This window comes from Melospiza georgiana, chromosome 18 (assembly GCF_028018845.1).
Source record: "Melospiza georgiana isolate bMelGeo1 chromosome 18, bMelGeo1.pri, whole genome shotgun sequence".
NCBI classification, from domain to species: Eukaryota; Metazoa; Chordata; class Aves; order Passeriformes; family Passerellidae; genus Melospiza; species Melospiza georgiana.
Genome location: NC_080447.1, coordinates 1,656,908 through 1,670,968, shown reverse-complemented (window position 1 = coordinate 1,670,968; position 14,061 = coordinate 1,656,908). Strand labels below are relative to the sequence as shown.

The 14,061-nt window shown below is 47.1% G+C and overlaps 1 protein-coding gene across 1 annotated transcript in view; it reads left to right on the top strand.

The window, feature by feature from the left end:
* The first annotated feature begins 1,494 nt into the window (after nt 1–1,494).
* The window catches only part of AACS (acetoacetyl-CoA synthetase), a 36,463-nt gene continuing 23,896 nt past the window's right edge, over nt 1,495–14,061 (top strand). Inside the window, exons 1-4 of the mRNA XM_058037116.1 lie at nt 1,495–1,730; nt 4,794–4,897; nt 7,932–8,052; nt 9,801–9,914. Coding sequence (XP_057893099.1) covers nt 1,613–1,730; nt 4,794–4,897; nt 7,932–8,052; nt 9,801–9,914 — 457 coding nt within the window. The 5' untranslated portion in view covers nt 1,495–1,612. The remainder of the gene's footprint in view (nt 1,731–4,793; nt 4,898–7,931; nt 8,053–9,800; nt 9,915–14,061) is intronic.

Here is a 14,061-nt window from a genome sequence, read left to right as displayed (position 1 = left end):
GTCCCGACAAGGAGCGCTGCAGCCATAGAGGGCATCCAGCAGGTGTTTGCTGAGGTGTCACTCTCCACCTGTCCCACACCTGGCCCTGAGCTCGCCCCAGACCACGACAGGCTGTTTGTTCATTGTTACAACATTCATCACCAGGTGAACGGTGCAGAGGGGCTGCCTGGGGGTCTGAGGCAAAATCCTACTGCCCCTTTTGGGTTGTGAAGTGTTTATGACATTAACAGAGCATTAACCTGTGTGGGTGCATCCACTGCTACACGACCTGCGGGCAAACAATAAAAGTTATCCCTTCGTCAGATTGCAGGAAGATGGATTCTCCAGGCAGTTTCCCCACCATGGGCTGTGGATCCCCAGGTCCCAACCCTCTGGGACCTGGACACTGCAGCTCCCGCCCTGCCTTCTCCTTTATCTCTGTGCTTGGCAGGTGTCCGGCCATGGATTTCACACTTCCACTGACCTCCGGGCGCTGCCAAGGCCAGGGAGGCACGTCAGGCAGATAACGTGTTCCCATTCTGCCTCCCCGAGTCACTCTGGGGAGAGTTATTTAAAAATACACCAGATTTAAGGTCTGTCTCGACGCAAATAAAAGTTGTGGATTGTTTAAATCACATTTCCATGGCCTTCAGATTTAATAAAGGAGTTGTATTCTGGTAGCACCAAAATGTAAATGACATGTAGAGCAAGTATACAATGTAGTACATGTATTTTGCTTTCATATACTGTATGCCAGCATAATTTCCCATCAAATTCCTGTTTTTGAGGTTTCCATTAATTAGAAGCAAACCATGACCTTGAAAATAAATTACATAAGCAGCATGGGTACACCATGAATCGTAGAGTCCTTTAGGTTCTAAAAGACCCTTAAAGATCAAGGACTAGCAGCGAATTGCACATTAAGTGCTTTATTACCACCAACTCCCGACTGAAATCGTTGCTGCAAAATCTCGATGGTCACCAGCAAATCGCACATTTAGAAAGCAGAGCACCAATATTAAGTTTTAATCCAAGGCACAAGCTGTGTAGGCTGGGAGCGTTACACAAGCACAGCCGGGATGGCGAGGCCACGGAGAAACGCGTTTCTTGCCTCAATTTTGGCTCAAAGACACTTGTTGGTACTTCTTCAGGCCTCCTTGGGGAAAAAATAAACAATCAGAGCGGCGGAGTTTTTGCGGCGATGCCGTGAGGAGCGCGGAGCGATGGTTCCTCCCGGGGCCGTCTGGTGACCTTTAGAGGTGACAGGGACGGCGCGGCGGCTCTCGGCTGTCCGGGCGGCCGCTCCCCATTCATCCCGCACCGCCCGCGCCTCCCGGTGCCCCCGCGCTGCCCGGGCCGTCCCCGCCGCCCCTGCCCGCCCATCCCGCTGTCCCGCTGTCCGTCCCCCTGTCCCGCTGTCCCCACCGCCCCTCGGCGGGCGGGGCGGGGCGCACCGACCCGCACTTTTCTCCGCGGCGGAAGGTTACGGAGTGATGCGATCGGCGGCGCCTTTAAAGGGTGCGCCCGGAGGAGGGGCCGCAGTCAGCGCCGGGGCGCGGTGGGAGCCGTGCGGTTCGGGCTGTCGGGGTGCCTGCGGGACGGACGGTGCTCGCCTCGCTCCACAGCCGCCGCCATGTCCCGGGAGCCCGAGATCATGGAGTCGCAGGTGATGTGGGAGCCCGACACGAAGCGCAACACCCACATGGACCGGTTCCGCGCCGCCGTGGCTAGCAGCTGTGGGCTCCGCCTGGGTGAGCGCTGGGCGGGGGCGGGCGGGCGCTTCCCGGGGCCGTGCTCGGGGGGTGGGGGCCGGCAGGCGCTGCCGCCCCGCGGTGGCCTCGCCGTGAGGCCCATCCGTGTGCCGCTCCGCTCTCGGTCCCCGTGGGCACCCCCGGGCGGGTGGGCACGGAGCTGCGGGAGGGATGCTCCGCTTGAGCCGCAGCCAGAGGCCTCCGGGGCAGCATCCGCTGGAGCGCAGGTATGTGCGGATGGGAAAGGCAAACAGCCTTATCCGTGCCCGCTGTGCGGCTGGATGGCGGCCCGGGCAGCGCTGCCTGCGGAGCCGCCCGGGGTGCGGGCAGCGCTGGGGCCGGCAGCGGCACCCGAGTCACTTCGTGTTCTAAAGGGAAGGCGGGATCACTGTCGCCATGGCTGAGGTGAGTGTGAGCCTTAGCGTGATCCTTCAGCAGCAGAGGCGTGTGAGAGTGCAGTTACGGTCATTTCGGTATGAGGAGTATGTGTCTTAAAATAGTCAGGTATGCTGGGATGTGAATGGTGAGTAGGGAGGTGAATGGTGATACACAAGCTTGTTCAGAGGTGGAAGTTGCTATGCATCTTCCACTGCTCTTGAGCTGCCATCCCTGCTTTGTGCTTGTTCAAATATACCTGTGTGGTTTTTTGACTTGGAAACAACCTGTTGTGCTGAAATGAGACCTGCTTTAGGCAGGGGTTTGATGTGCAGAGGTGTTTACAACTCAGGGTTGCTTTTTCCATAAGTGCTGCCTGTAGGTTTCCGTGCCCCTGGGCTCTCAGGAGTCAGTGGTGCTGGCTCTGGGGGCTCAGGTGCATGAATGGGCTGTGTCATTTTCAGTACATGTGGATATCAAACCCTTCAGTTCCAACTAGTCAGTTTTATATCATTCTCCCTGGATATTTGGGGCCTATGTCAGTTTCTTGTGTAGCTTTCCTGTAGTCATTTGTCTGATGTGGGCTGAAAGGAGTAGTTTTGGTAGGTGGTTTGGAAGTTTGTCAGTCTATTATAGTGTCAGTGGTGTGAGCAGGCACGTTCTGGAGTGGGAGCAGTGTCAATAGTGCTTCTGGCAGTTCATGTCTGGGAAGCACTTCCTTAATTTTGTTACTGTGTGGGTGAGCCAGGTCATTATTTTGGTTGTGGTGCTTTCCCATTGAAATCCAGGTGTGTAGTGTCCTAGCCCTCCTGCTGGATGGAAAGCCGTTAATTCAGGGTTTTAGGCAGCTCCTGAGTGGAATGATGTAGGTGGTGCACGGACAATCAAGAGCAAATGTAGTTTCAGGTGGGCTGCCTGTGTTTATGGCTGGAACAACCAGAGCTCTTGTCATCCCACTTGGAAGTGGCTTTCTCTGTTGGAAGGTGGATGCCTGTGTATATTTAGAAACCTTTGTCAGCTTCCATTAGGCTTGCACTGGTGCTTGTTGGCGTGAGTGCTATTCACAACAAAGAATGGATACTCTCCAGCATTAAGAAGCGGACTCTGAGGAGAGCTGAGGGCAATATAGACCCCAGACAATGCCTCTGCTGGGCCCTGGAAATGCAGTCACAAAAATCAGTTTGATTGCTGAGTAACAGGCCTGTGCCCTGAAGGACTTGCATGCTGCAGCTTATTTGGAACAAGCTGTATAGACAAACCAGAACAAACTGTTTGTGCTGTAAGAAACCAAATTAGTAGTGACCTGCAGCTTCTTGCACGTATCAAATGATTTGGAGCAGATGGTACAACTGGGTTTTAAAGGAGGAGATGGAAACTTGAATTCTTCTTGTGTCAAGTCTTATCTCTGTGCAGCTGAAGTGTGGAGTAGGGGATAGTGATGAGTAACTTTGGGGTGTAAAAAGGGTGTGTAGAGGCTGGGATTTTGCCAATGTGTGGATAAAATCTGCATCACATAGAAGAGCCTTTGCCTTGTCTATCAATAATTCCGTGAGGATAATCTCACTGTGATGGAAAGGATTGATGTGGAAAGGACAGACTGTGTAGGGAAGCAGTTAAGCACTGGCCAAGTGTGAGTAACAGTGCAGAGATTGTTTTGAATATTTTTCTTTTAAAAAGCTGGAAGATGCCCTCCTTCTAGAAAAGGGATTGCAGAGTTCACTTTTGCAGCAATTGGCTGGTTAACAGGCTGAAAAAGCAGAGATAATTGGTGAAATGCCTTTGAATGGTTTAGCTGAGAGCATCAGATAGGGAACAGTTGGCAGAGCAGGAAACTTACTGTCACTGATGGCAGATTTAATTGGTTGCTGGCACAGCTTCAGATATTGTGGACATGATGGGGAAATGTCACTTCCAAGCTTGCAGTGAGAATTGGCTTCAGCTATTCATACTGGAGCTGCTTTACACTAATTTTCAGCATTCAGTTTGAGCTGGGGGGTTTGCTATGCATGCTTCAGCTTACTTCAGGTGTCTCACAATCAGGTAAGACTTCAGCTGCTTATTTGCATGTTTTTAATGGCAGGCCATGGTGTTAATGTTTAGTGAATAAACCTCTTGTTTGACTTCATCCATGCTGTTTCAGCATGAAAAGGAGAGCTGCAGTCTGTCAGAGCTCATACTCACTGAAAATCAGCCGTGCTTGCTGTGATGCCACAGCTGGATAAAGAGTGCCTCTAATCTCTGTGTCCCTGAGCTATCAGAGCCCTTTGGCCCCATCTGGGACTTTACAGCAAACGTCCCTTGTCAGGAAGCCCTGTTTATCTCTTGCTGTGTGAAAGTGTCCTGTTGATAGATAGGAAGTGTCAACAGGCAGGACTTGTTTAATCTGCAGTTGCACTGATGGGAGGGCAGTGTGCAGGTATTGCAGGGAGTTATTAGGAAAGGTCGCTGGCTCTGTGGTGGCAAATGGCTCGTGGCACTCAGCTGAAGTGCTGCCATCTGTTCAGGTGTCCAGGCAGACCCTGTGGGTTCTGTAGTCACTTGCTTTGAGCAGTGTGATCCGCTCTGGGGTCACATTTATCTTCCTAATTGTTTTAGCCACAAATTTCTTTATCTGGGTTTTCCCTAACTGTAGTTTGTGTGGATCCCTGTGATTCTCTCATAATGCTGACACATATCTGTTGCTTCCAGCCAACTATGATGAATTATACCAGTGGTCAGTGGAGTCCTACTCAGACTTCTGGGCAGAATTCTGGAAGTTCAGTAACATCATCTGCTCTCGCCTCTACGATGAGGTAAGTTCAGTGCTTATCTCGCAGCAAGTGCAGCACAAAGGGGAAATAAACTGATGTTACAATCAGCCTTTTGACCTCTTCTTAGAACTCTGGGGAGTGATACAAGGAATTGGCCCAGTTCTGGCTTTCCTGGTGTGGTGGATGGTGGTGTTCTGTTGCTGGCACACTTTAGGGCAGTGAAACCCTCGAGTTTTGTTGCCCTAAACAGTTCTGCTGTGTCCTTGTGCTCTTGCACACCTTGTCATTCCTGGCTGCTTGTGGGGAGTCTGCCAATGCTCTGCCTTAGGGAATATCATCCTGGTTTTGTACATGCTGGCATTCGGTCAAGTCCGTGTTTGCCTTCCCTGAGTCAGCTTACCTGATAAGCACAAGTGTTACCCTCTGGCTTTGTAGAACTGGTTGTGGAGGCTCTGCAGTCAGGTGCAGGCTTGGAATATCTCTGGGGAAATGGTGGTGGTTGGACACAGGCACGGGTGGAACACCAGGCAGTGCCACAGAGTTCCTGTGGAACAGAGGTGACTCTGCAGCTCTTGCCAGTGGAGCCCTTGCCTAGCCCTGGTGTAGGATATCAATATCCCTCTGTGCTTCTCCATCTGAGGGAGATGTTGGGCTGATTACTAGAACAGCTTGATGCAGTGGAACCTTCCTGGCCTTTAGTAGGGAGGACTGGACTTGTCTTAATGCCTGGAGTCCCTCTCTTCCAGAGCCCTCAGTACTGGCAGTCCTGCAGAGGGGACTGGCAAGTTTCTTTTGGCTTTTCCTGTTTTACTGATTTCTGTACTGATAGGGTAGATCAAGTGGTTCTTCCTGCCATGGGGCTGTGTGCTCAGCTGTCTCATTTACTGTGACCCACCCTTCAGAAGAGAGAATGCAGCAAGAGTGTAAGAGCTAGCCTGCCTTGGGGTGTGTAGTCTGAGCCTTATCAACACTTAACATTTTCTGTAGATGCTAACTCAAACTCTGGCAACTGTCAGAGTAGCTGAGCTGGTCTTTGCTACCTAGAAGGATGAAAAGTTTGAAGTCTTACAGCTTGATCCTGGCTGTGTGCTGGAAGTAAACATTGTTTTGAAGTGACTAAAATTTTTAATGAAACAGAGTTGACTCTTTTGTTCCCAAGCAGTGAAACGGCCTCTACTTCCACAGGTCATCCTAAGAAAAACAATAAAACCTTGTGTACACAGAGTAAAAGCAGCCAGGATTTTATTTAATCCTGGTAAAGGTTCTGAGTGACATCTGTGTCACCTGTGACACGAGCAGAGGAATTCAGTGTGCAGAGCTGTGCTGGCAGGGCTTTGTCACTTGCTGGCAATGTCGCTCCAGGCAGCTGCTTGTGAATGAAGGACGTGTCTGAACGAGCAGCTCCTGACTCCTGTTGGTGCTGTGCAGGGGCTCTCAGGGAGGGATCAGTTGTTCATCTCACAGAGCACCAAAGACTGAGCTTAACTGGGAGTCACAGGTGTTACCTGTGCCAATACTGGCTGTGACTCCAGCTCCCTGTGCTCGTGCAGCTCCCAGAAACTCTGTGAAGGATTGCTGCCACTTCAGAAAAACACACTTATTTTGGATCTTGTCCTGGAAAACGTTGGAAACATTCTGCTCACTTTTCTTCAAGCTGAGGAAGCCAGAAATGAGTCAGTTTCAAGAGCACCTTCTAATTGCTGCAGTAATGTGTGTTAGTATAAAAATCATTTGTGCAGCCTGAGTTGATGTAGATGTTATAACTCAGTTCTTGCCAATTGTTAGGAGCAGAGAAATCTGAGCTCCCTTTTTTAGAAAATACATTTGAAATAAAATAATGCAGCAGTGCAATTCAACATGAGTTTTAACTTAAAAGTTAATTTTAAGATTGCCTCCAGTAATACATACACTGCTCTCAAAGCAAAAACCTTTGGGTTTGCTGGAGTGGGATGTATTTTGGGGCTTGCTTGGCTTTCAGAAGAGCCTTTCACTTGGGCTGGAGGAATGCTGTTCCTGTAATGTATGTGCAATCCATGAGAGAGAACCTGAGGGTACAAACTGAAGCTTTCAAAAACACAGCTGTAAAATAAAGTTTCTATTTAAAGATTTCCAAAGAAATGTGCTGCTGAGCAGCTGAATCAGAAGCAGAGGGCCATTTTGGGAAGAATTTAGACCTTGGGCTAATGCTAAGGGGCTCAGTGTTATTAAAGTTAGCCTTACCTGTGATTTATGAGGGGGTTTAATACTTTGAGGCTTGATTAGTTCAGGATGGGGGAAGTTATTTCAGCTGACTATATATTTTATTATTTTTCATTGCATTTTTCAGTTCCTTGCATGTCTTAGTCCTAAGTGGGGAGTTAATACAGGTTTATTATGTTGTTGGATCCTGTTAATTCTCAAAAATTGAGAACTTGGATAAAAAGCTGGAACTCTTCAGTTACATTTGACTGTACAATGAATTATTTTGAATTCCCATTGTGTGAGCTCCTGCTGTTGGTGGGGCAGGGTGGATGCTCACAGTCCCCAAACAAGGGGGCAGGATGGCCTGGCACAGTTCAGATGTGCTGTGGCTCAGTTGGGGTTCCCAGGGGCAAACCCCCAGTGTCCCTGAGCTCTGTGTGCATCTCCTGCTCTGGGTGTAGTCACAGTGGTTTGTTTTACTTGTGTGTTAAAGGCTGGTACAAAGGTAGGACTGTCAGCAGGGAACTTTCTCTGGTTTTGTTGCAATGACGTGTTTGCATGTGACAGTTGACAAATAATTAAACTTTCCAGGCCTCTAATTACAGGATCAGTGTCTGTTTGCCATCTGTGAGCTGGGAGAAGTGATTCTTGCCTAACAGGGTCTGCAAAGAGCTTGGAACTGCTGAGCTGACTTGTGTACAGTGCTGTGAAAATGCAATTTTGTCTGAGCTGCCAGCACTGATGGTGTGTCTCTTTCAGGTGGTGGATACATCCAAAGAAATGCAGTTTTGTTTGAGCTGCCAGGAGTGATGGTGTGTCTCTTTCAGGTGGTGGATACATCCAAAGAAATGCAGTTTTGTCTGAGCTGCCAGGAGTGATGGTGTGTCTCTTTCAGGTGGTGGATACATCCAAAAGCATCGCAGAGATCCCCGAGTGGTTCAAGGGCAGCCGCCTGAACTATGCAGAGAATCTGCTGAAGCACAAGGACAATGACAAGATTGCACTGTATGCAGCAAGTAAGGAACATCAATGCCTTGTGTTTCTCTGCTGCTCACAGAGCTAGGCCTGATGAAACAGCTCTGATGAAACGTGGAAATAAACTGGTTTGGATGAGGAGAGAAAAAAGGGTGATAAAGTCAGTGACACTGCACAGTCTGTGATACAGCTCTGCAGAAAAACCCAGCAAAACATGCTTTGGGAATCTAGATCTGGAAAATCCTGTCCAAGCTAAATGAAGTTTTATTAGAGGTAGTGGAGGTCATGCTGTGTTTAACATCACTCGGTATTTGAAGTGTTATTTCACATTTGTCATAATTGCTTGGTTTGACATGTGGTTATTGTCCTGTAGGCCTTTTTGTTAGGAAGTCATGAGGTGTATCAGAAATTGCTTTGTCACATAATCACAGGTGGTGACAGCAAAAGGAGCAGAACTATTTCCTAGTTGATCATTGTATGAATGCTGGAATGAGCAGTTGGCTCCTCTGTGGTGAGCAGAATTCCACCTGCATCTCTTTTGTGACCTTCTGCTGTGTTTAATCTTCTTAAGGCCTCTTAAGTCAGGGTATTTCTTGGTAACTCCCTGCTGCTAGGTCACAGTGGTGGCTGGGGGCTCTGGCTCAGGTTTGTGTTCACTGGGGACGGCTCTGTGGGAGCTCTGGGGATGGCACAGGGCATAGGAGTGTAAATATAACTTTCCTAAACAGTTTCACTTGTCCCTGGCTCCCATGGTGAGTCTTTTTTGTGATTCCCCTCTCCTGGGGCTTTAATCATGGAGAAAGATCAGCTCTCATTTCCTGTTGCCCTGTGGGAGCCCAGGCTCTGCTGGCAGTCCCTGCTCAGTGTATGAACCACATGGAGCAGGGACTTGGGCTGTTCTGCATCATGAGCTGCTCCCTTGCTCTGTGCAAGTCCAGATTTACTGCTGTGAAGGTCTGAGAAGGCCAAAGAGTGAAAAATGCCATTCCCTGCTGAAGGCAGTGAGCTGAGGGCAGCTGTTGTGAAAGAGAGTGCAGCTCACCTCTCCTGTGCCATCCTTGGTGTGTGTTCTTGATGGCAAGGGCTGGGTGGTGGAAATAGGGCAGCAGTCACACTGAGGAGGTGCAGGAAGGGACTTCAAGGTGACGGATTTTTGCTTTCATAACGTTTAGGTTTGTTTGTTTTGTTTCACGAGTGATTTATTAAGGGCTTATGTAACACCTGACATTCAGTACAATGGGGAAAACACCCTGCAGATCCTTTCAGGGGGGAGTTGAGTCCAGTTTAGTTTGTTTGCTTTGTGCTACATTGGCAGAGGCAGATGTTCCAAAAGCACAGCAAAAGTCAGGCCTGGATGTTCTAGTCACTGACTTGCTGTAATAAAACCTCAACTTGAGCTTGTGCTGCTTCCTAGACCTGATGAGAAAACTGAGCAAAAAGGGAAAATGAGGCTCTTATGTTGAAAATTAGCCTTGGTGAGTGCAATCTATTTACCATGAATCTGCCTTGAGAGCACACATTTCTCCAGGGAATAGTTTGTGTTTCTGCAGAGGTGTTTATCTTTAGGAATGCCCTCATACCTACTGAACAAACACCACTGATTAATACTTGTTTCCCATTAAAAAGAAGAGCTTTTGGTGCAGCTTAAGAGCAACTTCATAAACAAAATTATAAATATTTAGTGGAAGCTGTTTTCTTAGAATTGCTTTGTACTAGGATTGGTTGTTTGTGCTAGACTCACATTGCAATGCTTGATTTCTGAGTGATTGCTTTACTTTTCTTTCCTTAGGGGAAGGCAAAGAAGAAATCCTCAAAGTTACTTTTGAAGAACTGAGACAAGCTGTAGCTTTGTATGCTGCAGCCATGAGGAAGATGGGAGTAAAAGTAGGAGACAGAGTTGTGGGTGAGTAATTTTCTTAAGGGACAGGAGGTGGAATTTTTTTTGAAATGTGCAAGTGAGTAGTGAGAGTTACAGAAACATGCCTGTGCAATAGTGTTTCACAGAAAATGTCAATAAACATTGTAAAGAAAAGGCTCTTGTGCTGCTGTATTTACATTTGTAAGAAATGCATTTCTAGAGGGAAGGAACCTGGACTAGCCTGTGGGTTCTCTAGCACTGAAAGGGGAAGGAAAATGCTTCATTCACCAAGGTCTGCTCCAGAAACACTCTGTGGAAGCAGAGGAGATGGAAGCTGTGCCTGTGGCTGAGCCCCGAGTCACAAGGTCTGGCAGATGGATGTGGGACAGTCAGGGAAATGCTGGTCCAGGGCTGTTTGTCCTGGTGCCTGTGGCCCCAGGTGCCCCAGTGCTCAGGGAGCTGCAGGCCTGGAGAGCCTGTCCTGCCCCCAGAGTGGGGACAGTGAGCAGCTGCTGGGCAGGAGCTCCTCAAGTCACCAGTGCAGAGATGAGTTAAACCCTGAGATGCTTCCAGCAGCTCTCCACATCTTCTGCAGCAGTGTTTCCTGTCAAGAGACTGTCATGTGTGTTTTTCTGTACAAACAGGTTTTTGTGCTGTGAACAGCTTGTCCAGTGTGCAGTCCAGGCTTGGAAAGCAGTTCCATTGGTTTCTAAACTGCTGGGTTTGATCTCCCAGCTGAGCTGCTTCACCTCTATTTTGTGTGCTCTGATACTCATTAATTTGTCAGTGTAGTGCAGGTCAGAGCTGCAATATCCTTGAAGCTCCTTGGCTCCTACCTGGCAGTTCTGGGGTTTGTGTCATTGTGAATCCCATGTTCTTTCAGAAACACTTGGCCATTATCCTAAAGAAGTGTGTGTAAATTCTTACATGATGCAAACCCACAGTGATGAAACTCTTTGTTTTCTGCATACTGCAAACTTGAAAGTGTGTCTTGAAAACTAAATTTTAAACCCACAACTATGACCTGGAAGTATAAATCTCCTCTAGTAGAGCTCATTTCTTGCATATGGTATGAGTATGCTCTGGAACTGGAAACATGAAATTATCACAGCTGGTGGCTTGGTTTGTAACATGGAATTAGAGCTAAATCCTTAATTAGGTATGAGCCATACAGTGAAGTTGAGAAGGTTTGTCTGAATGAAGATGCTTGGATTTTATCTCAATTTTCAACTTTAATGCTGTCATATCTGTTCATTTCTTCAGCAGCACCAGGGAAAATGTACTCAGCAGCTGGAGAGAAAATGTGATCTTGAAATATAGCTGTAGCCTGTGCTGCTAATAATGCTATTATAATTTTACTGACAGTTCCTTTTAGTTAATGACTGTCTTGTTTAGCACTGCAGGTTGGCTGATTTTTGATTTTTTGTTTTGGTGGCTGGCTTACCTCTCATTTAAATTAAAAAGCATAGTTGATAGTATTTGTCAAGTATTAATAAAGTCACTTTAGGTACTTCTATGGGGGTCTCAATTTCTCTGCTATCCCAGAGGATATTGGCAGTCACTGGAAGAGCTCAAGTGTAACACTTCAGTCAGAGGCTGAAGCTTCCCAAACTGAGTTGGGCAAGAGACATTAAATGTTGGGTGGGGAAGCTGGAGTCCTACACCCACTTGTAGTGTCAAAAATCAGGCTCTCCAGAACTTGCCAGAATCCACAGGGATGTAATTTGTCTCAAAACTTAGAGCAGATGGCGGAGGGAAAGGCAGTTCTTGCTGTTTCATTGTAGTAACACAGGGCATGCTTCTGCTGCTTCTGAAAAATCAGGTTTTAAATGGAAAGGAGCTACTCTATGAACTTCATTACAGCTGCCTAACATGCAGTCAGCCTGTCAGGTTCTGACACCCTTTGTTGACACTTTCTCTTCAAATCTGAGCTGTGTGAATTACACATGACTCTTACTGTTGTTTTCCTGTGAGTTTCATCTCCACGCTTTGCTGCCTCTAAGACAAGGCTGCTTTAACTTCTCATTACGCTTAACATCCCCCCTGGTTTGTTCAGTGCAATTTCTGCTTGCATCATGACAGTAATAGCACGTTGGAGCTGGAGGTGGCTGAGTGTGGGTGGACAGGCTCTGGTGTCAGCACTTTTTTTCAGCTTCATTTCATTCCAGTCTTCCCTTTCCTTCACTGAGAGCACTTAGCAGTGAACATAATTGAAGCAGATGTGTTGTGAAACATATTTCTTCCTCTGAAGATGTCTTGCAGTGCTGTCAGTGATGCTAGAACAGTTGGAAGAGGCATGGAATACCTACTGCAAGCTCCCAGATCCACATGTGAGGTGCTCCTGGTCTCCCAGTGGCCATCTGGCAAATGATAATGACTAAAAGAAGAGCAAACCACAACTGGGAGGATATTTCTCTTCTCTGGGTTGCTTCTGCTCCATCCTTGCAGCCAGCTTTGCCCTGTTACAAGTCAGCAGTTGGAAACAATCTGATCTTCCCCACACAAAAACATCTTCAACAAATATCGAGTTACATTGTCTAAAGCTGCTATTTTATCTATAGCAACTGCATTAGCTCTGCTGCTTACGTGGGTTTTAAAGCTTTGTAAGGAGATTACAGGGTGCTGATGGTTTCAGGCCACTGTCATGTTGGGCAGGGTGGCCACTTGAAGGTCCTGCAGGAGCAGGAAATGCTGAAAAGGGAAAATAGGAGTCTGGTCTCAATTCTGTGCAGTTTAAGAGCTGGTGTAGTTCAGTAATAGAAGACATTGAGAAGATATTGCAGTTGCTGCTCCCTATTTTCCTTCTTCCTGGTGTATTCTTTCAAGGCTCAGACAAAACCTTTGATGCAGGGTCCCAGTTCAATTGTTGATTTTTTTTTTCTCCATGCACAAAACTGGATGTTTGGGTGCCTGTTTTTCCAAGAGGAAACTTTCATTAAACTTGATGAAGGCATTAGGTGCTTGCACAAATGTGTTCTCAGCACTCTGAGAAATCAGACTTTTGCCGTAGTTTTCAGCATAATTCTATCCAATTTTTGGACTACAGTTTTTACCAATTCCCTTGGTAAGGTGCTGCAGTGTAGATGAACACATGTAAGAGTAATCTTGGTGTGTGCTAGATTAAGCAAATAGCAGCTGACAGAAAATGCTGAGGCACTTAGTCCTGAGCAGATCAGGCTGTAAGTGCCTCTTAAAAAAATCCAGACAGTGTTTTTAAAATGCTGCTTGTCCTGCTTAGAGATTTCACAGGTTTTATGTCAGGTAAAGCTTTCATTTCTCTGTTTTTATGGAGACTATACATTTTTCTCAGTCAGGAGGAGTGCTGCTGGAACCCTTGTGTGTAATACTCTGATATTCCTGCTTGATGAGTTCCCAGCTCCTGAGTTTTGAGCCCTTTATTCAGTTGCTTTCCAGTTCACCCAAAGGAGGAAGAGCCTTTTCTTTCTGGTAATAGAAGGTAGTTTCCACCTTTCTTACCACCTTCAAGCAAGGGGTAAGGAAAGATTCAGAGATAGAGAAATACTTTCTGTAGCCTTCCCCATGCTGATAAACCCTAGCTTTGATCCTTAACTGAAATATTATATCAGGGAACATGGAGGCCCTAGTTAAATATATGAGCAAACATGATAAATATTTAAACCAGCAGCACCATTATTCCTCTATAATACAGAGCTGTTTGTACAGTGGTCACTGCTCTGATGCTAATCCAGATGAAGAAGTTGCTTTTTTCATCCTCTTTGTCTGCAACATTCCTGTTTTTTCAGTTTTAGACCCTGAGGGGTGTGTGGTATCTCCATGGGCACAGACAAATGCAGGGAGCTTTTCATGCATGGAGTTGTTGTGATCAGCTGGAGAATCTCAGATGTGGCAGGAAGAAAAAATTACCTTTACTTCTAAATGAGAATCTAGTATTAATCTATATTAGAGAAGTAGTTTGTGTCATTTAGAAGTAGTTTGTCATTTAGCTGTTGAGAGAAAAGGAGCAGGAGTTCTTCCTCTGCTGTGTTTGGAGCATCTCCAGCCAGAACAGACCCATATTTTTATCTGTGGTGGAGTTGGGATGAATCTGTGAGAGCCCAGAGAGCAGCAGGGCTCTGGGATCAGGTGAGGGCACAGAAATGCAGAGTCAGTTGCTGAGCATGGTTTGTACCTTTGGGCACTTCTGGCTGGCATCCTCCAAAACTCAACCACA